The 20,388-nt window shown below is 38.7% G+C and overlaps 2 protein-coding genes across 3 annotated transcripts; both read left to right on the plus strand.

Annotated features, from left to right (window-relative positions):
* Window positions 1-3,739: 3,739 nt before the first annotated feature.
* LOC122878286 (flavin-containing monooxygenase 5-like) lies at window positions 3,740-10,534 on the plus strand. Its single transcript, XM_044200873.1, has 11 exons — window positions 3,740-3,814; window positions 5,170-5,308; window positions 5,442-5,630; window positions 5,736-5,901; window positions 6,137-6,279; window positions 6,565-6,761; window positions 8,141-8,276; window positions 8,372-8,591; window positions 8,790-8,862; window positions 9,418-9,670; window positions 9,829-10,534. The coding sequence occupies exons 2-11, from the start codon at window positions 5,177-5,179 to the stop codon at window positions 9,976-9,978; spliced, it is 1,659 nt and encodes a 552-aa protein (XP_044056808.1). The 5' UTR covers window positions 3,740-3,814; window positions 5,170-5,176; the 3' UTR covers window positions 9,979-10,534.
* Window positions 10,535-11,525: 991 nt separating this feature from the next.
* LOC122878285 (flavin-containing monooxygenase 5-like) lies at window positions 11,526-19,373 on the plus strand. Of its 2 annotated transcripts, none has more exons than XM_044200872.1 (11): window positions 11,526-11,836; window positions 13,228-13,368; window positions 13,626-13,814; window positions 13,929-14,094; window positions 14,242-14,384; window positions 14,721-14,920; window positions 16,042-16,275; window positions 17,176-17,297; window positions 17,384-17,456; window positions 17,602-17,671; window positions 17,750-17,891. In XM_044200872.1, the coding sequence occupies exons 2-11, from the start codon at window positions 13,237-13,239 to the stop codon at window positions 17,765-17,767; spliced, it is 1,347 nt and encodes a 448-aa protein (XP_044056807.1). In that variant the 5' UTR covers window positions 11,526-11,836; window positions 13,228-13,236; the 3' UTR covers window positions 17,768-17,891. The 2 variants fall into 2 exon arrangements, with proteins under 2 accessions (XP_044056807.1, XP_044056806.1); XM_044200871.1 differs by having other exon boundaries at window positions 11,533-11,836; window positions 17,764-19,373.
* Window positions 19,374-20,388: the final 1,015 nt, after the last annotated feature.

Here is a 20,388-nt window from a genome sequence, read left to right on the forward strand (position 1 = left end):
AATTAATCAAGATGAAGTATTCTAAAATACTGTATCTACACATGAGTTAAAGGTCCTGCACACAGATGGTCCGCCCACACTGGTATTTTCACTTATTTTAGATTAGATGTCTTCTCAGGACTGCGTGTACAGACAGTTTGATTGACAGCCTCCTCACTCTGCAGTTAATCTTGTTGCATCTGTTTTGGACAATACAAATTACACCTTTATTATTTCTATTATTTCCCTTTACCTTTAGACAGGACAATGTCACAACACAAAGATAGATAGATAGATAGATAGATAGATAGATAGATAGATAGATAGATAGATAGATAGATAGATAGATAGATAGATAGATAGATAGATAGATAGATAGATAGATAGAGATTCATCTTACCTTATAATGGTCTAGTAAGAAGAACCTCATAGTTTTCATGTCTACTCAAGCAGACTGATTACAGTCCTACTTATATACAGTATACCAGATTAAGAAAAAAGGTGGGCATTGGACCTTTTTAGCCCATATATTATCATTTAGCACAATTATGTCTGTAGCTGCTATAAGATAATATATGGGCTAAAAAGGTCCTATGCCCCCCTTTTTACTTAATCAGTAGTAGGACTGTAGTCAGTCTGCTTGAGTAGACACGAAAACTAGGCAAATCATTATTGAGATATTATTTATTTGCTGAATTTCAAAATCACATCAGGTATTTTGGTTTGGTTTGGTATATTTGTATTTGGTTGTGTTTTGTGTATTTGCAGCGCGTTTTCTAAATGCTGCGCAAGTGTTTCCAAATGAATGACGACCTTTTCTTAATTTGTTTGTGTTTTGTCTATTTGCATGTGTTTTCTTACCGTACACCAGCCTTTGATGTATACTATTAGATTTGCACAGATCAGTAATAACATTCTGTCATTTAACATTATAAAGCATATTGAACATTTTTCAGACAAAATACATTTATAATTCAGATGTTGAGTCAAATTAATCAGATTTTACTTAAATATTTATCACTGCAACATATTAAATTTAAACAATAAAAACAAGTTGTTAACATGGAGTGTTTTGCTGATTCTCTCATTTATAGGATTGTTCTTTGCAACTTTGCTCATTTCCAAAGCACATCAACTACTGACACATGTTTGGACAACACAAGAGCTTATTGAGGTCAGGGGTTCTTTAACCAATAGGGGAAATAATTTAAAAGGTCATTTTATATATCATTATAATGAAACTGTGAAATCATCATTCCCTAACCCATAATAATGACAATCTAATAAAATGCTGTATTATTTTCTGTATTATTAATACACTAAACCTACAGTACTGAACATCACATTTGGTTTCACTGACAGAGACAGTAGTGGAAATTTCCATCATGCTGGGCAAAGTCTGCCCCGCTCTGTCCATTTTACTTTTCTGTCCTTGATGCATGTTTTCTCTGCCGTTATCTCACCCCTCCCTTACATGTTCCCTTAGGTCCTCTTATTAACTATTTGTTTTCTTTGACTACACTGACCATTCTGATGTACCCTTTCCACATCTGTGCTAATAAACTTTTCTTAAAAAAATCATCATCAATTGAAATCTTATTTTAAGTGTGCGTTGTAGAAGTTCACTGTTCACTGTGTGGGCTCACCCATAAGGGCCAATGGAAGGCTGCATGGATTGAAGTACATTCTTAGTTTCATATTATTTTCCATGAACAAGGTTGATCTGTACTCTAGTACTGGGCACTGCAAGTTTGATAGAAATGACATCCATGACATCCTGGACAAATTCAAAGCCACGTCATGTCATACTTAGTCAACTTCACTCAAATGATTGTGAATTTGAAAAAGTGCAGCTGTTTGTTTTCAGTTAACAAAATTGCTCTAGCTGCCTTTTGTTACGAACAGACAGGCAGGGGCCACCGATATGGAGACAGATGGTTTTACTGGATAACAGCCAGGTAGAACAGGTATGCTGGTATGGAGATGGGGAAGTCCGTAAGAGGGAAGACCTGCTGGAGAGGGAGATCGCTGGAGACAGGGGATAAGTATTATGCTGCGTAGCATGGGGAGTCCTAGTTACGAACGAGGTCGGACTCAGACTGAGGTGAGTGCAGGGCTTTTATGCAGGCTGTGATTGGGAGCTAATGGGGAGCAGGAGTGTGATTGGGAGCAGGTGTTGATGATTAATGGATGGTGAAGCCTGGCGTATCCGTGACACCTCTCACCAAGCTGCCATAAAACAATCAGTCAATCCTCAATAAATCTCTTTAACAGATGAAAACTGCAAAATCAATCAATCAAATATAGCGGCAATTCCAGTGTTCAAGCCAACATAGACTGTTGGAAGTTTAAAGCTTTTGATCTGGACCTGGTCCAATGTGGCCTAGATGTGACAAAAGCAGTGAAATCTCCCTTTTTTGCATTTTCACAAATAGAATAAAGAAAACCAACAATTTCTAATTCAGTTTGATTTGTGTTTTGACATGCACATTTTTTGCCCTTGTAGCACCCCCTAGTGGTCTATTTGAAGGAAACTCTCAGGGCATGTTTCAGATTCGTATGTGGACATATAAGTAAGTTTGGTGATGATTGGCCCAATGGTTGTTGACTTTGGTCTATTTATGTGCTGAGCCATGCCCCTTTTGAAGTTCATTGTTCATTATCTTGAAAAGTAAATAAGATATCAACAAGTGTTACTCAACTTTTGATGAGTTTTGACCAATGATGATCCACCAAAAATTTGGTAGCAATCAGACCTACGGTTTAGGAGGAGATGTGCATTTTTGGGCCTTAATTACAGCGCCACCATGTGGCCGATTGAGCTCAAATTTCGGTGGAAGCACATGCACATCATTCCAGTTACTCGGCCAATTTTTGTGTTTCTATCTCATTCCAGCTCATGGTCATTTGAGCCACGGCATAAGACAAAAAATAATAATAAGACACAAACACAATAGGGTTTCAGTCCCTTCGGGGCTTGAATCCCTAATAATAGAACAAACCAGATGTGTAAGAAACCTCCCAGCCGAACACACACACACAAAAAACTGAACTACAGTCAAAGTTTTGAGTAAACACAGCTAAATTTGACATTTAGGAACACTTTGTAGCCTACACATTGATTATTTAGTAAAGTGTGCTTATATATTTACTGAATAACTCACTAACTGATTGACTGATTGTATAGATAGGCTTGTCAGGAGAGTTACAACTACGGATTTTAGAAAATTAATACAATTTAGGAAAAATATACAGACAAAGCCAAACGAGCAACCCAACAGATGATGGTCTTCAGAATGAATCAGCTTCATAATGGAGTGTGGACCTGAGGGATCCTAAAACAGCAGGGGGCTGTACAGTAGATTAAAACCCAGAAAAACTACAGGTGCATACACACATTTTGACACCTATAAATCACTCTGCATCTAAAGGCATATTCACAACAGCCTGCAGCGATTAGCCTACTTGGCTTTGATGGTGAAAACAGACTCTGTCCCGCAACCGGTTTATACATTGGCTACGTTTTTGAAAAGTAAGTGAAAAGATGTGTTTTGATAGTAATTAAAAGTCCACTTAACGTTACTTACTGACGGCGGTTAAAGCAATGACTGATGACAAGGGGGTTAAAGAGGTCATAGACAGCCAAGCGCACCCAGCAAGTGATAACTTATCAAGCCATCAGAGCAAACACCGCCCCCCAGTTTAGACAGAAGATGATCTCATCCGTGTGTTTAAAAAAAAGGAAAGCGCGCCATCGGTCACTGTCTCAGTATAAAAGTCAGTGCTCTGATGATTCTCTTCCTTCTTTCCAGACACGCAGAGCCAACAGATCAAGGTAAGAAAGACAGCTGATGTTGTGGTTGGTATACTGCACACAACTAGTATTAGTTTTCATATTTAAGTATGTATACAATTGCAAATCATTAACCTGTAATATGACCTTGCCTTTAAACAAACTCAACACATTTTAAATCATTTTTGTTTCTTTTTTTTTTTGATTATCTGAAATGTGCAAAAAATATATGAATGGCTAGTGTGTGAGATGTAAAGTCAGCCAATTGATTTTACATTTCTGAGCTCTGCATTGTCAGAATGGGACTGGTTTCGACATATGCACTAAAACAAATACAACATAATAGTAAAGTTCAAAAGTTAAGGGCAGATACAAAAGAAAGAGCAACAAGAGAATTCAAATAACCCACAAAATAAACACATTTGCATTGCATTTGCACAGTTTCAATAGAGAGAAGGAAACTTTTGCTGGAAAGATGTAAGTGCAAAACTGTAAAACAATTTATAAACCTAGACATCCAAAAAGTAAGACAAAGCACACTTGAAAAAGTAGGTTTCAACAGATACTTAAATTAGTTCACAGATTTGGCTGAGCAAAGGGTCGTTCCAAAGTTTCAGTGCTCTCACAGAAAAATCACCTTTGGTCTTGATTCGGGTTCTAGGAACTGACAAAGTTTTATGACAGAAGCTGTGATTAAGGGTCACTGAGTATACATAAGAGTTCAGTCATATATGTTGCAACCAACCATGCAGTGCATAACCTGCAACATCGTAAAACCAGTTCTTAAATTTGATGCAAGCCAGTGCAAGGATGCTGCAATGGGGGATATTTCATCTGCAGTACCTTACTTGTTCCATTTTAAAATATTTTAAATCAATTGGAGAGGAGAACAAGGTTTATAACTGATTCTCCTCCAAAAACATCTCTCTTTAGAAGACCTTTGAATGCTTGAAAGGTGACCACAGTGGTTGCCTGCATCCATAGATTTTAGAGATGACAGAAAAATACAAGCACTTTCATTAAAAACTTCTCAAACTCTTCCTGCAGAATAATCTTCTTCTTCACTGTCTAGCAGTAAGCGCAATATGTTCCTAACAATCACACACAGATCGAAATACAGTACATCTAAATAGGCTGCTACCTTTTTAGATTACATGACCAGTGTATGCAGGTGTAGCTAGAAGTAAAAAAAATCAGTTTTTTGTCTTCTATGAGGCAAAAGGTTTTACTATACAGTATGTGTCAATATTGTGACATCAACATACTTGTATGAACTGATAAAGAAAACCTTGAATTATCAGTGCGATATTTTTCCTTCTGTACCAGAGTGTACTTTATGCTGTCTTGTGTAAACCCTAATTATCACTTTCTCACTGCTTTCTTCTTTCCTGTTGCAGCTCCGTCATGGTGCACAGAGTAGCAGTGATCGGGGCAGGGCCCTGTGGTCTGACCAGCATGAAGGCTTGTCTGGATGAGGGCATGGTGCCAACCTGCTTTGAAAGCAGCGATGACATGGGCGGACTGTGGAAGTTCAAGGCAAGACTTTGCTGTGGAAAAACTGTTGACAAGATGTTTTTTTCCCTACCTTTTTTAGGCCTAGGCATAGGATTAAGATGAAAGTCTTAGCATCATTTCTTAACATCTGTCATTTCAAACCTCTTCTCTGCAGGAAGTGTCAGAGCCAAACAGGGCCAGTATCTACCGATCCCTAACCATCAACATCTGGAAGGAGATGATGTGCTACAGTGACTTCCCCATCCCTGCTGATTACCCCAACTACATGCATCACTCTAAAATCCTGACATACTTCAGGATGTATGCAGAACACTTCAAACTGCTGCAATACATTCGCTTCCAGGTAACAAAATCCCCATGAGCAGAAAGGAGTACGTGGTTCATTAAACATTTTCACCATTATTTATTTCTATAGACGAACCTGTCATTCATCATTTATATATTTTAGACCTCGGTGAAGAGTGTCAGACAGAGGCCAGACTTTTCTCGTACTGGTCAGTGGGAAGTGGTGACTGAGAGAAGAGATGGACAGGAGGAGAGGCATGTCTTTGATGCAATAATCTGCTGCTCTGGTCACTTCAATTACCCCAACCTGCCACTCAAAGACTTCCCCGGTAAAGATGCTTTTTGATGTACACACACGCTACTTTGACAAGAGTGTCCGGCAACGTTCTGGCAAGACTTGCATTTAGAATGAGGCAGATTTTTTTGTCTTTTTGCACTGAAAAAATTATAGCTTTACAAGATATTGTTTTTGGCACAAGACTCCAATATCTGTTCCAACACACAACAAGATGACACAAGGTAGAGCAGGACAATATATGAAAATATCGTTCTGCTGTGTTCCAGGATTTGAGACATTTGAAGGAAAACACTTCCACAGCTGGGACTACAAGGGGCCTGAAGACATGTACGGGAAGAGAGTGGTGGTCATCGGCATCGGTAACTCAGGAGGTGACATCGCTGTGGAGGGCAGCAGAGTTGCAGAGCAGGTTGGGGAGTCTTTTCTGATTGCTGTGTTCCTCCTTGTTAGTGGGGACATCTCATTTGTCTTACTTGTCTCCTTGTTTTCCTCACTTGCATCTTTTGCTCATGTCTTAGTCCCTCTAACTAAAGATACAAGAGAGTTGCAGTTTCAAAGTAGCTCACTACCGTATATAGGATCAGCTGCAGCATGCAACTACAAACAGATTTCCAATGAAAAGTTGAGATGTATTGACTCAAGATCAAACAACATTCATGTTTTCTTACCTGTTTCTTTCTCTCTCGCTCTGCAGGTGTACCTGAGCACTCGTAGCGGTGCCTGGGTCATTCGTCAGGTTTCTGACAACGGCCTGCCAGTGGACAGGTTCAACACACGCTTTGTTCACATCCTGTTCAAACTGCTGCCAATGCGTTTTCTCAACTGGCTTGGTGAGAAAAAACTTAACTCCATGTATGATCACACCATGTATGGCCTCAAACCCAAACACAGGTAGGATTCATCTGTTTCTCTCAGTACCAACATCCTGGTTTGTTCTAACGCAGTCTCTCACATAAAGTTTGATTGTCTCCTGGTGTTAATGTCAATCACATTTCAGCATTACACTTTGTGTTCTATAATGCGAGCGAAGAATGTATGACTAGACTGCAGTAGCACACTCCCTGACCATTCTTCTCTCATTATAACCAACCTTTCTGTGTGGAGTTTGCATGTTCTCCTTGTGTTTCTGCATGGGTTTACACAGTCCAAAGACATGCAGGGTAGGTAAATTGGAGACTGTCTGTCTACATTTGTCAGCCTTGAAATGAACTGGTAACCTGTCCGTGCTGTCCAATGTGTGCTGGGATAAGCTCTAGTCCTCCTTGATCCTGCACCCTGAATAAGTGGGTAATGATAATGGATAGATGAAGAAAAGATACCTAACATAGCTTTGTTTTTAGTTGTCATTCTATCTTCTGATTATCTGGCAAACTGACTTTAGGCTACATTGTGAACATGTGAACAATGTGGGTTTTTTAGTCCACCACTTTGGTCCCCAGAGGACGAATCCTAATGACTTTGGTGATCCCCTGACTTTCCTTCTAGTCCCACCATGGGGTTAACATTTGTGGTTTTTGCGTGAAGAGTCTTAACAACTATTGGAATGATTGCCATGAAATTTGGTACAAACATTCATGTCCCCCTCAGTATGAATTATAATAACTTTGTTGATCCTCTTTTCTTTTAGCCTAATAATCAGGTCAGAATTTTAATCTGTCCAATACTTTGATTTATGACTAAATACCCACAAAACATGACATTCCCACCAGCCTCAGCTGTATATACTAAACTAATATAGTGAACACACTAAACGTTATATCTGCTTACCGTCATCATATTAGCATTGTCAAAAAGACCATGTTAACATGCTGATTTAGCTTGCAGCCCTACTGTACCTAAATACAGCCTCACAGAGCCGCTAGTGTGGCTATAGATTCTTAGTCAAATTTGGTGTCATATGATGGTGATATAGTTCTGGAAATTCTGAAACACATTAATCCCTTGTTCATCTTAAATTGCAGAACAAGCAGTAGCTTACAAAAAAATGCTGCAGGCAGAAAGGTCAGTGCAGCTCAGGGTCATTTGGTAAAACATCAACACCAACATAAGTGCAGGATTGTCACAACAATAAAAAAACACATCACATACACAAAAGGAAGGAGGCATGTAAAAGCCTTTTTTCCACAATTATGTGAACACCACTTAAATCACTATTAATTTGTCACTAGTTATCAGAATATCTTTCTATATATTATATTATATTATATTATAGTACCAGTTTGTCTCTATCTCTGTCTCTCCCCTGCCCTCTGTTGCCACTGCCTCAACAGGCTCTTCAGTCAGATCCCAGTGATCAATGATGACCTGCCTTTCAAGATTCTGTCTGGGTCGGTCATTGTCAAACCAAACATCAAGGAGATCCGTGGATCTACAGTGGTGTTTGATGATGGCAGCATTGCTGAAAATGTTAGAGAATTTTGCCTAAATTAACTCATATGCATTAAATATTTAAGTTCTTGTTGACATCAACCACAATGGTTCTTATGTCTTCCTTGTTACAGGTGGATACAATTGTGTTCGCCACAGGATACAACTATGATTTTCCTTACTTGCCGAGTGAAGCTATGTACAAGTCTGGGCATCGTGTGGGTCTGTACAAACACGTTTTTCCTCCCAACTTGGAGCATCCCACTCTGGCTATTGTGGGTTTTATCCATTCTGATGGTGCCATTATGCCTCAGGCTGAAATGCAGGCCCGCTGGGTCACACGTGTCTTCAAAGGTGAGAAAATAATCACTGTGGTCCCCTAGAGATACCTCTCAAACTGCACATCAAACACTCACACACAGTCAAGTTGAGTTATTATCATTATTTTAATGGCATTTCATGAAAAATAAACACAGTTTATGACCTCAGGCCATTCGCCTAGATACTTTCTACACGTGTATTTACCTCAGCTTTCTGTCTTTTGTTCTTCAGGATATAAAAAGCTGCCGTCAAACAAGGCCATGATAAAGGCTGTTGAAAAAGACACCAAGGAGATTGACAAAAAGTAAAGCTCTCAATATTTCTTTGCCTCATTACTATTGCATCTGACATTACTGATATTATCTTTTAAATTTAAAAAAATTATACTTTCTGAGTGCAGTCCAAGCTCTCTAAATTTAAAGGAATAGTTTGACATTATGGGAAATACGTTTGTTGTTTTCTTGATGAGAGTTATAAGAGAAGATTGACACCACGTTTGATAATGTATGGTAAATATGAAGCTACCACTGCGCCCATCCAAGAAAAATCCAGCACATAACCTCCCGAAAAAAAGACAACATGCCGTTTTTACAGTTACAGTACATTTTATGTACGGATTTAATAACACACTGAGCACTGAGTATTACTAAGTTTGTTTTGTGTGTAGCATGAAGGGACTACTGCTTGCATTTCGTTGTACAACCCTGTGTTGTATAATAATAAATAAATGAACCTTGTAAAGCCTTGTAACCGTGTATACTATGTCAGTCAACAGCTTCACTATTCTTAGTATATTCTTTTGAGTCACTCCATTCATATTAATTGGAAATCATTAATTTCTGATATATCCTTCCTGCAGCTATGTTGTGTCAAAGTTGACACCCCTGCAGGTGGACTTTGTTGCCTACATGGACGACTTAGCTGGGGATATTGGAGTCCGGCCAAGTCTCTTCTGGCTCTTCTTCACAGACTATCCATTGTTTAAGAGGATTCTGTGGGGACCTGTCACAGCCTACCAGTACCGCTTGATGGGACCAGGGAAATGGGAGGGAGCCCGCAGGGCAATCTTCACCCAGTTTGACCGCATGTACCAGCCCCTAAAAACCAGACAGGTCTGAAATAAACACTGCTTCTTCAACATTGTGTTACCCTGTCAATAATCCATGCTAAATGTACAGTACACCTGTCAGGTATCAAGTACGACTGAACGTTTGTCTATCAGAATCTTTAAGAACATGTCAAACATAATCTTTTCCTTTGTCTCTTCCAGCTGGATGCACAACAGGTTTCGATTATTGGTCGTCTGATTAAGCTGAGCTTAACCGTCATGGCTGGAGGAGCTGCCATCTACTACGTCCATGTTCGCAACCCAACCACCATCCTCACCCTGCTGTCCAAGCTCCGTCCACAAACAGTCTAAACATGCTGCACAAGCTGAACCAGGTGTCCAATGTCTCATCTGTCCATATTTACTGTTTCTAGATAATTTGGGAAATATCACGTCATGAGGCAGGAGCTATCAACAGAGATCTGTCACTTTATTTTTCTTTGAGTCAAAACAAGTTGTTGTGATTATGGAGAAGATTATGATATAACACTTTTCAGTGACACCTTAACAATCATCTTCATAATTATATGTCACTGCTCAAGAAGTGATGCCATATTTGCTACTGTTGTGTAGCACTCCTTATCCACCTTGTGATGACCCATTTTACAATAACATACTGCACTGGTAACACTTCCTCCAGCTTGACTTGTTTTTAGTGAAGCATCATGAAATACCTGCTCATACAGAATTGTTTATGTTGTATACTGTCTGATCACGTTACAGCACTGTAACCAGATTTACAGTAATGTACTGGGAACATTGTCGCCATTAAGATATTGTGATGAACCTTTCCTTACCTATGTTTTTTCTCTGTCTGAAGTGATACGGTACTGAAGGTTATATTAAAAACAATACAATACTCACACAATATGTGCATCAAAAGAGTTATTGAGCATTATATTCAATTTCCCTTTCCATATTGGCTCAGCAGCAATCCTTTCTTAATGTGACTCCAAGGTATGAAATGGGGGACAAAATTCCCAATCCTTGTTTTGTGCAAAAATGCAGTAATGTTCAGCTGGAGCTTCAAAAGTCTGAGATTCAAATTAAGTAAGTATTTTGCAATTTTCTATGACATTTTCCACTTTGTTACTATCTTTATGCAGAGTTTATGGTCACTACCCCTTCACTGCAGCTCAGCAAGAACACTGTCAAATGAAACACAAAGAGAGAATTTCATACTAAAAAGACTAAGCATAACTGTATAAATAACTAGGTCCATGTATAAAGTGAAATTCATTAAGTGCTTTTTTCTGCTGTGTGGTAATGGTTAATAGAGGTTAATGCTAAGTTTTCTTTGCCCAAGTTGGACTATGCAGACATATCGGGCTGGTCGTTGCTTTCTACAAGGAGGAACAGCTAAATGTTTTTTTTTTTCATTTTTCATCTACACACTTGAAATAGGACAAAGGAAACAAAGGGACTGGACCAGTCTCCGTAACTTTCAATTTAAGCCACCTGAGAGCCTTTTGAAATGTGATGCTGTTGGAGACACATAAGCTGCAGTCTGATTTATGTCTGTTTCAAGTAAGTTGGTGAGGAGTGGCAAGATGGAGCAAACTTTCTTGAGAATTTAATTTTATACCAAGATTTAACTCTTTTCCAAACGTTTGATGGTTAACAAGTTTGACGACTGTTTTGTTTATTATGTCTCTAAGTCAACACAGAAAAACACAAGATTTGTTGCGAGCAGTTTCATTTAGGAACTATTTTCTTTCTACCAATAGTTCCTACATGAAACTGCTCTCAACAAGGTCTGTGGATTATCTTGAGTAACCGGGTCATGATTTCTGGAAAAAGACGTTGCTGTTGAGTTTTTCAAATGTATTTTTTTGGCGCTTTGAGCACCACAAGCTGAGTGCCATCCAGTTCCATTATATTCGAAACTCAGTAACTCAGACATATGTATTTTTCTTTTTTGGGTATATGCATATCAAGGGTTAACTTATGATCTTCTTTCTCTGTCACCTCCCTTCGGAGTCTCTTGTTATGCACAATACAGCGTTCCATTTAGTGGCATTTCCACTCCACCAAACAGGGTTAAAGTCTCTCCCCCGCAGTAGTGTTTAACTGATTAGGTGATAAACAACAGCTCAGTTCATGTGAGTTTAGAGGCTGTTTAACATCCAGTCGCAGCTGCACGGGATTTGCAGTCAGCTTTCTGGAGAAGGTAAGAGAAGTCTTTCAGACCTCAAGAGTATTGTTATTCAACATCACAATAAAGAGACCTATTTTTGTGCCAGCGGCTCTCTGCTGATTATTCTCCTGACAAAAATGGGTCGCTTAACATGCAGGGATGCATATTCTGTACCTGTAAGCTGATTTACTCACTCAATCTTTCAGCAATATTTCTGGGTTTTAAACTAGTTAATGATATGAGATACTTGACATTACAGTGCTTAAATGTTAGCTGTTCTTTAGAAGTTACAAAGCTCAAACTTAGCTTTGCTGAAAAGAGCCTTTGCTAGAGTGTAGAAAACAAGCGAAATCCTTCACTCATCTACTCATTTAAGTTGTCTGTCTAGTCTATTAAAATAGTCTTAAGACTTAAAAGCTGCTGCATGCTGTGGTATTATTCTAAACATACATCAGTGTTAAAATAAATTGCTCCAAGGAAGAAGCCTATTTAATGAAGAGGGGTGGATTATCAACAGAAAGTAGTTATACTTGATTGCAGGCCTACAAAATCTAATTAAAGTGTGGAAGTATGGAGGCACAGCTGGAAGGATTGCCATAGATTATGTTTATAGTATTGATATAATATTTACAGATCTTATTGTAATTGTTGACTTTGCATTTGTAATGTCAAGACTATTTGCTGAATTTGCCTTATTTGACAACAGAAATAATGCTGGTTTCAGGAAAAGGCTGAAACCAATAACATTTACAAAAGTAATATCTGTGTCATGGCCAGGTGGATTTCTAAAACACTTCACTAGTTCCTTTAGCCATGCTAGCAGCATGGATCTATGGATGGCTATAGCAATCGGTTGGTCCACCACTTTGGTTCAGACTCATATATCTCAAAAATAACTGGATGGGTCGCCATGAAAATAGCTTGACAACATTGGTTGGATTGCCGCAAAACGTTGTACAGACATTCATGGTTCCCTGAAGATATATTCTTGTGACTTTGGTGATGCCCTGAATTTTCATCTAGTGCCACCAGTGAGTGAAATATCTGGACAACTAATGGATAGATTGCTGTAAAATTTTCTATAGATATTCAAGGTCCCTAGAGCATAAATTGTAATGAATTTGGTGATGCTCTGATTTTTCATCTGGCACCTTAATCGGGTCAAAATTTAAATATGCCGAATTCTTTGGTTTATGACAACATACCTGCAAAACTAATGGCATTCACATCAGCCTCAGCTGTACTGCGTTAGCAAATATTAGCATGCTAACAGGCTAAAGTCATATGGTGAACCTGGTAAATATTACCTGCTAAACTTTATTGTGGTACCTAAGTACAGTCTCACAGAGCCGCTAGCATGGCTAGAGACTCTTAGTCTTCTGACATGACACATTTCTGATTCATTATGTCCCTCCTTACACAAGTGCTCAGCAATGGTTCAGCGTGTGGCAGTGGTTGGAGCAGGCAGTTCTGGTCTGGCCTGTATCAAGATCTGTGTTGATGAGGGTCTGGAACCTGTCTGCTTTGAAAGCAGTGATGACATTGGCGGCCTGTGGAGATTTAAGGTGAGTGGGGGCACCGTTTTAAAGAGCATCCCACAAATTAATTTTGTCGCCAGTTCAGGATTTGTTGTATGATGCCATATGGCCAAAGAGCTTTCCACCTCATCTAGAATCTTCTATATCTTTACGATATGTGAAAAAAGATTGTGTAGCTTGAATACAACAATGATCAACACTACTGATTAAACAGTAACATGTCCTTATCAGAGTGATGTTTTTTATCAGCTTTTATCATGTCTTGTTTTCCTTTGTGTCCTCAGGAGTCACCTGAGCCAGAGCGAACTAGCATCTATCGCTCCTTGGTGGTCAACACCTCCAAAGAGATGATGTGTTTTAGCGATTTTCCCATGCCTGCGGACTATCCAAACTATATGCACAACTCCCAGCTGCTGCAGTACTTCAGGCTCTATGCTGAGCACTTTGACCTGCTCAGATACATTATTTTCCAGGTTCTTCCCATTTCATCATGCCAGGAGCATCACTGTTTTTTCACAAGTTTCTACAACATTCCAACAGTCCAATTTATTGTGTGTGTGTGTGTGTGTGTGTGTGTGTGAATTCAGACCACGGTAAGGAGTGTTACACAAAGGCCAGATTTTGCTCTGTCCGGTCAGTGGGACATAGTGACCATTAACAGTGATGGAGAGGAAGAGAGGCACGTTTTTGATGCAGTTCTGGTGTGTTCCGGCCACTACACCAATCCAGTCATACCCCTGTCAGACTTTCCTGGTCGGTAAACAAATAGATATCAGTTTTCAAACATTTTACATAATTTGATGGAGTAAAGTGGGTTGACTTGATGTACTTTACATCTGCACATTCTTGCAAGAAACTCTTATTTTCCTTGAATCTGTTGCATAATCTGTGTCTTTCCAGGATATGAAACGTTTTCTGGCAGATGTTTTCACAGCTGGGAGTATAAAGATGCAGATGCCTACAGAGGAAAGAGGGTGGTGGTGGTTGGCTTTGGCAATTCTGGAGGAGATATTGCAGTGGAGATTAGTAGATCTGCAGAGAAGGTACGGTTTGGCAGAGAACCAGGGCACAGATGACAAAAATGTGTGCTTTGAACCAACCCATTAAAATACGTATGTGTCAATTTATTCTTGATGTATTTTATTTTTAATGTTTAATGAGTTTTAACTTTATTTTGTGAGCTTCTTACTATACTGCTATTGCATTAAACTCATTAAACAGGTGAAAAATGAGTGACATCAGCAGGGAAAAGGTTGCTGCCATTAAATATTACACAATATTTTTAATGTGTCCCATCATTTTTGTATGCTCGTAAGCAAGCTGCACTGACAGAATATGTCCCATTTATTCACAACCAGTCCTCTTACTCTCTCTGACAGACATTTCTCAGCACCCGCCAGGGGGCCTGGGTGATCGGCAGGATGTCCAGTAATGGTCTTCCCATTGACATGACAGCTATCACCAGGCTGAACAACCTCCTCACACTGCTTCTTCCCAAGACTCTGGTCAACTGGGCAGCAGAGAGAGCAGTGAACCAAAAATGTGACCACAGACTGTATGGCCTGAAGCCCATACACAGGTGACACATTTTGACCTGGATGACATATGCTCTTGTCATGATCCCAGGCCACCGGGATCTATTGTGTACTTCAGTGTTTGTTTAATTTATTCTACTATATGATTAATCTTTAAAGCTCCTATTCATATTTTTTGACCACATAGATTACAGTGGAGTAATATGTAAACATGTAAATATGTAAATTGTTAGTTGGGCGGCATAGTGACTCAGTGATCAACTCTGTCAACTTCACTTCACTACAGTAGGTGCTCTCTATGTGAAGTGTGCACTTTGTCTCCCATGTTTCTATTGGATTTTCTACTCCACAAGACATGTAGGTTACTGCTGCCATTGATGCTACACTGCGCCTGTACATTTTTGCTAATTAGTCAGGGTGGGTCAAATGTGAGGGACAACTTTCCACACAGGAATTAATAAAATATTTCTAAACTTAATGATTCTTAACTAAACTTTTAACCAAGACTAAGAGTCTGCAGCCATGCTAGTATTGCTATCCCTGCCATCCCTTGAGCCACCGCTAGCATGGCTAAAAACATTGCTGATGTAAACAAGCTGCTTCCAGTACTATATAGTATAAGTTAGATTTGGCTTTCCTGTGTTAGTCCGTTGTTAAAAGAACTGTCAATGAACTTAGGGATAAAGTAGGCTTTGGTCCTGTGTTTAACCTTGTTGGTGGTACTAATATAGCTGAGCAAAAACAACATTTCATCAGTAGCCTATTAATCATGTTGGTGAGGGCTATAGATTCTGCTGGGCATTAGTTTCTGTGCAGTTTTAATCAAATATTTACATTAGTACAAGCATCATCTATGCAGACAATTAGCTAATACAATAGTCGTAGAAAAGGTTTCAGTCGTAGTCATCTGGACACTGTTTTCAGAATCAAGACGTTTGGCTCCCATCCGGAAGTCAATTGAGAATGACTTCCAGATGGGAGCCGAAACGTCTTGATTCTGAAAACAGTGTCCAGATGACTACGACTGAAACCTTTTCTACGATAGAACACTCCTGGACGAATGAGGGACTACACCGTCCTAATACAATAGTGTAATTTTGAATGTGACATAATCTTTGCAACAAGATAGGTTTGGTTGACTCCTGTAATTTCCTTTCTTTCCTAGACTTTTGGACAAAAGGACTTTGATCAACGACGACCTTCCTGGTCGAATCCTTCAGGGAGCACTAGTAATGAAACCCAATCTGAAAGGCTTCAAGGACTCTGGAGTTGTATTTGAAGATGGCACTGTGGCGGAGGACATTGATGCTGTGGTCTTCTGTACAGGTTATAATGGAAACTTCCCCTTCCTGCCTTCAGCTCTATCTATGGGACCTCACGGAGAGTTGACATTGTACAAGTAAGTGTGTGATGGTAAGAGTTTTGTATAGCTAGGGCTGATAACTTTTATTATGTAAAGAAGGTAGATTGAAACTCCACATCACACAATTAGAAACTCAGGCCCTGATTTACTAAGGTTGTAAACGTCATATAGCACAAGATAAATACCAAACTCACGTCAGTACGGTAAATATTGCTGTCTGTGTTTTCATCTAAGAACTTTGACGCTTTCACAGTGTGTTTTCAGTTCATGAAAGTTAATAATAACATTTTGGTCACCTAAAATGTCTTGTTCAGCGTTTGGTTGTACTAAAAGATTCTAGAAGTCTGTTGTTCATTTTTTCCGGTTAGTACATTTTGTTTTAAGCCTGTTTTTCGCTAGCCAAAATTAGCATCCCAATTAATATAACAGTTAACGTGAATTACGGATGCAAAACAAAAAAACAAGATAGCGACGGCCAAAATGCCAATCCCGAGGTTTCAAAACGGTAGCCCACAAACCAATGGGTGACATCAGGGTGACTATGTCCACTTTTCTTCCCATAATGTCTTATAACTTTTCCTTTAATAGTTTTGTTGACATGCCTTTTAAAAAATAATTGTATAAATAAATAAATGTATAAATTCAGTATTTTATTCATAGCTTGAATACAAAATTACATTAAATTGTGGACATTTTAAAATTAAAACATTTAAAACATTATATACAGTTTTTAGTAAAAAGAAAATGTTATGTATGATAACCAATCATATTAGCTTATAATGAAATGTCTGGCACAGAAAGGCTGATAACCTATAAAAAAGAATGGGGCTTGTATGTATTTTTTCTCTTCTAGATCTTAATTATGTTATGAATATAATTTATTATTTAATATAATATCATTTTAAAGGATCACCTTACAGTTTTTTCAAATTTCAGGAGACTGTTTCCTCCTTCTCTATTACAACCCACACTGGCCATCATGGGTCTTTTCCAGGCAAAAGGACCAATCATGCCCATTGTGGAAATGCAGACGCGGTGGGCTGTTAAGGTCTTTTCTGGTAAACAAATTGCAAGCTTTACATGTACACACACAGGCACAGGATTGAGAAGCAAAATGTGTCAGTTGGTGTGTTTTATCTTTAAGGTTTTAGCCGTCTTCCATCTAAGGAGAAAATGCTGCAAGTCATTGAGTCTGAGAGGAAGAAAAACATGAAAAGGTAGACATCATCTTCACGCTTATATCCCTTAGATGGTACAGGCAGATCATTCATGTTCTTTCTGTAGAAAGCAGAATTTTGGTTAAAATATTCCTTGTTAATAATGACACTTGAATGAATCCACTCCTCAATTTTGTTTTCTCAGCTATCGCTGCCCACGACAGGCTGCTCTCCAGGTAGATTACATCCCTTACCTGGATTTCATGGCTGAGGAGGTCAGTTCAGTTCAGCTATATATAAAATGATTGTGTTACCATTTGTACATTATGTATAAGACACAAGCACCATGATAGACTTCCAATCATAGGTAGGTGTTCGACCAAACTTCCTGAGACTACTCCTGAGAGACCCTGTGCTCTGGGTGAAGGTCTTCTTTGGTCCCTGCACTCCATATCAGTATCGTCTCACTGGGCCAGGACAGTGGGCCGGAGCCCGTCAGGCTATCCTCACTCAGTGGGAGCGGGTGGCTCAGCCTTTCAGAACCAGAGCAGTACCAGAACCAGAGAGCAGGCCGTCTGTCCTGTTTTCTCCCTGGCTTCTCATATATGGAGGAACTGTGATAATTGCTGTGCTTCTGTCTAAAAATGAAATTGTTCCAGTCCTGCAGGGTGCAGCTCAGATTCTGGGCAGGTGCAAGATTTTAATTAGGGACTACTTGGTCACTGGTTAACCACAATGACATGAAGAAATCTAGGTCCAGTTTGTACCATAGGATTTAAAATCATATATGTTGCAATATGATAGATATATCGATCCATTAATATTGCAAAAGATGAAAGAGACCTGAGAATTTCAGGAGTCATGTACTATAATTTAATCTTAATTTTTTTATTTATTTTATTTTATGTTTGTGTTTATTTTAGCATGCAGAGAAAAAGACACCCTCACATTTTGATGTGGTGTACAAATGTTGTATATGTAATAATATGGTGTTATAAATTTGTGAAAGTAGCTTGCACACAGGTGTGTCAGTTTCAAAAGTCTGTGTAACCTGCTCACTACCATATAGCATGTAGCAAATCCAAAACTGAGGCTTACTGATGCAGGAAAAACATCACAGTATGTGTCCAAGAACTAAAAAGTCCAATAAAACATGATGAGGTGAAAAAAAAACATGGTTTTACATGATGCACACAGTGGTAAACTTGGGTCAAGAAAAACGTTATGAACAGTCACATGGTTCAGAAAAAATGAGAGAGGGTAACACTTTATTTGAAGGTAGGTTCATAAGACTGACATGACACCGTCATAACCATGACATGACACCTGTCATTAACATGAAGGAGTCTTTATGAAGATTTATGACTGTTGTCATTAAGTGTCATTAAGTGTTATTGTCACTTTTAAATACAAACTTGTGATTGTTTGAGATGTCGATGTCATGACAACTTGACATTTACCAAGAACACATAACATAACCTCATAAACATGCCATAGCATGATTATCAAACTTAAAGAAACTAACATAACTAACATTACATGTAAACTAACATTACATTATAGTGTCATATGTGCTTGGTTTTGACAATGACTGTCATGAGGCCATTATAATTGTGTCATGAATAATTCCCTTGACATCAAGTAAAGTGGAACCATTTGGCAATCTCAGTAATTTTATATCACGAGAGAGTTCTTATACAGTATGGAATCTAAGTTAAAGGAAATAAAACTTGTTTGTGCACAACTTTCTTTCTGTCCCCCGAACTTGTGGAATATTACTGAAGCGTAATGCATTCATTTGAGAGAAAAAATCCTGCACTGTTTTTCTGAATTAATGAGATACCTCAAAACAAAAAAGAGAGAGAGAGAAAAACGGATGTTTCTACTCACCTCCCCCTGCTGATTCTGAGTGATGATTGTGAATGTTCTGATGAATAAATGTAAATAAATAATGCTTTGTTTGTGACAGCTAGCATCTAGGTGTTGTCCAATTTAGATGTTTGACCTGAGGATGGTGCCAGAGGAAAGCTTAGCAGTATCCTAAGTATGAAATGGTCCAACATGTAACTTCTGAGTACATTTCAACGCAACCTGTTCTTTAGTTGTTGATATATTGATTTGGACTGATAGTGGTACTAAAGGAAAGCTCGGGGAGTCTACAAAAACATCACGCTTTGGGGACACTTATTATTCAGAGAGCCCAGGTTTAAATGCCAAAAAACAAATAAATAGTGAACCACCTTTATCAAAGTCAGCAACTGATCTGGACGAGTCAGCAGTGAGAAGTTGCCCGTTAGGTCAGGTGCCTTATGTTTCAATGTTCTTGATTCATTTGTAATAATAAGGGAGTCTGAACCTCAAATGAGCAAGCTGTAAAGGTTTCCACTGAACAGACATGAGATGATCACAGTAAGTCATCATTTACAACAGGATTCATCTTAAAAATCCTGCAAACACATCAGTAGTAAGAGTAGGCTACTGTGTAAGTGAACCATGAATATAAGGAGTGACTCAGTAGCACAAAGAAATTAATACACAGTGGAAATTTGATTCAATGCCTAGTACAAGGTACAAGGTAATTTATCATTTTACAACAAAAGGTTGTACAACGACGTGTTTGTAGTCCCCTCATGCTACACACATAGAACACAACAGCTAATTCAATTCATATTAAAATAGGATAACATATAAAATAAATAAAACAACATATACAGTTATTTATATACATAGCCTACACTTATACACCCAGGAAATAATTCTGCAGTGCATTTTTTTGAATTTGCATCTGGTGGAATGTAAACAGCAGACAGAGATGCCAAACCGGGCCCCCCCTTTGGAAAACCGGAAACCCGGTTGGGAAAAAAACCCATTTTTGGGGCCCCAGGAAAAAAAAAAAAACCCCCCCCAAAAAAAAAAAAATTTTGGGGGAAAGGGGGCCCCAATTTAAAAGGGTTTTAAAGGTTTTAAAATTTTGGGGGGCCCAAAGGGGGTC

The sequence above is a fragment of the Siniperca chuatsi genome, linkage group LG6 (assembly GCF_020085105.1).
Source record: "Siniperca chuatsi isolate FFG_IHB_CAS linkage group LG6, ASM2008510v1, whole genome shotgun sequence".
NCBI lineage: Eukaryota > Metazoa > Chordata > Actinopteri > Centrarchiformes > Sinipercidae > Siniperca > Siniperca chuatsi.

What these genes read in the sequence shown, in the direction of transcription:
- LOC122878286 (XM_044200873.1), top strand. Translation starts at nt 5,177, where the DNA reads ATGGTGCACAGAGTAGCAGTGATCGGGGCAGGGCCCTGTGGTCTGACC. An exon ending in ATGGCAGCATTGCTGAAAAT is followed by an intron (nt 8,277 to 8,371) that starts GTTAGAGAATTT and finishes TCCTTGTTACAG; the next exon opens with GTGGATACAATTGTGTTCGC. An exon ending in ACCAAGGAGATTGACAAAAA is followed by an intron (nt 8,863 to 9,417) that starts GTAAAGCTCTCA and finishes TCCTTCCTGCAG; the next exon opens with CTATGTTGTGTCAAAGTTGA.
- LOC122878285 (XM_044200871.1), top strand. Translation starts at nt 13,237, where the DNA reads ATGGTTCAGCGTGTGGCAGTGGTTGGAGCAGGCAGTTCTGGTCTGGCC. An exon ending in GCGGCCTGTGGAGATTTAAG is followed by an intron (nt 13,369 to 13,625) that starts GTGAGTGGGGGC and finishes TTGTGTCCTCAG; the next exon opens with GAGTCACCTGAGCCAGAGCG. An exon ending in AGGAAGAAAAACATGAAAAG is followed by an intron (nt 17,457 to 17,601) that starts GTAGACATCATC and finishes TTGTTTTCTCAG; the next exon opens with CTATCGCTGCCCACGACAGG.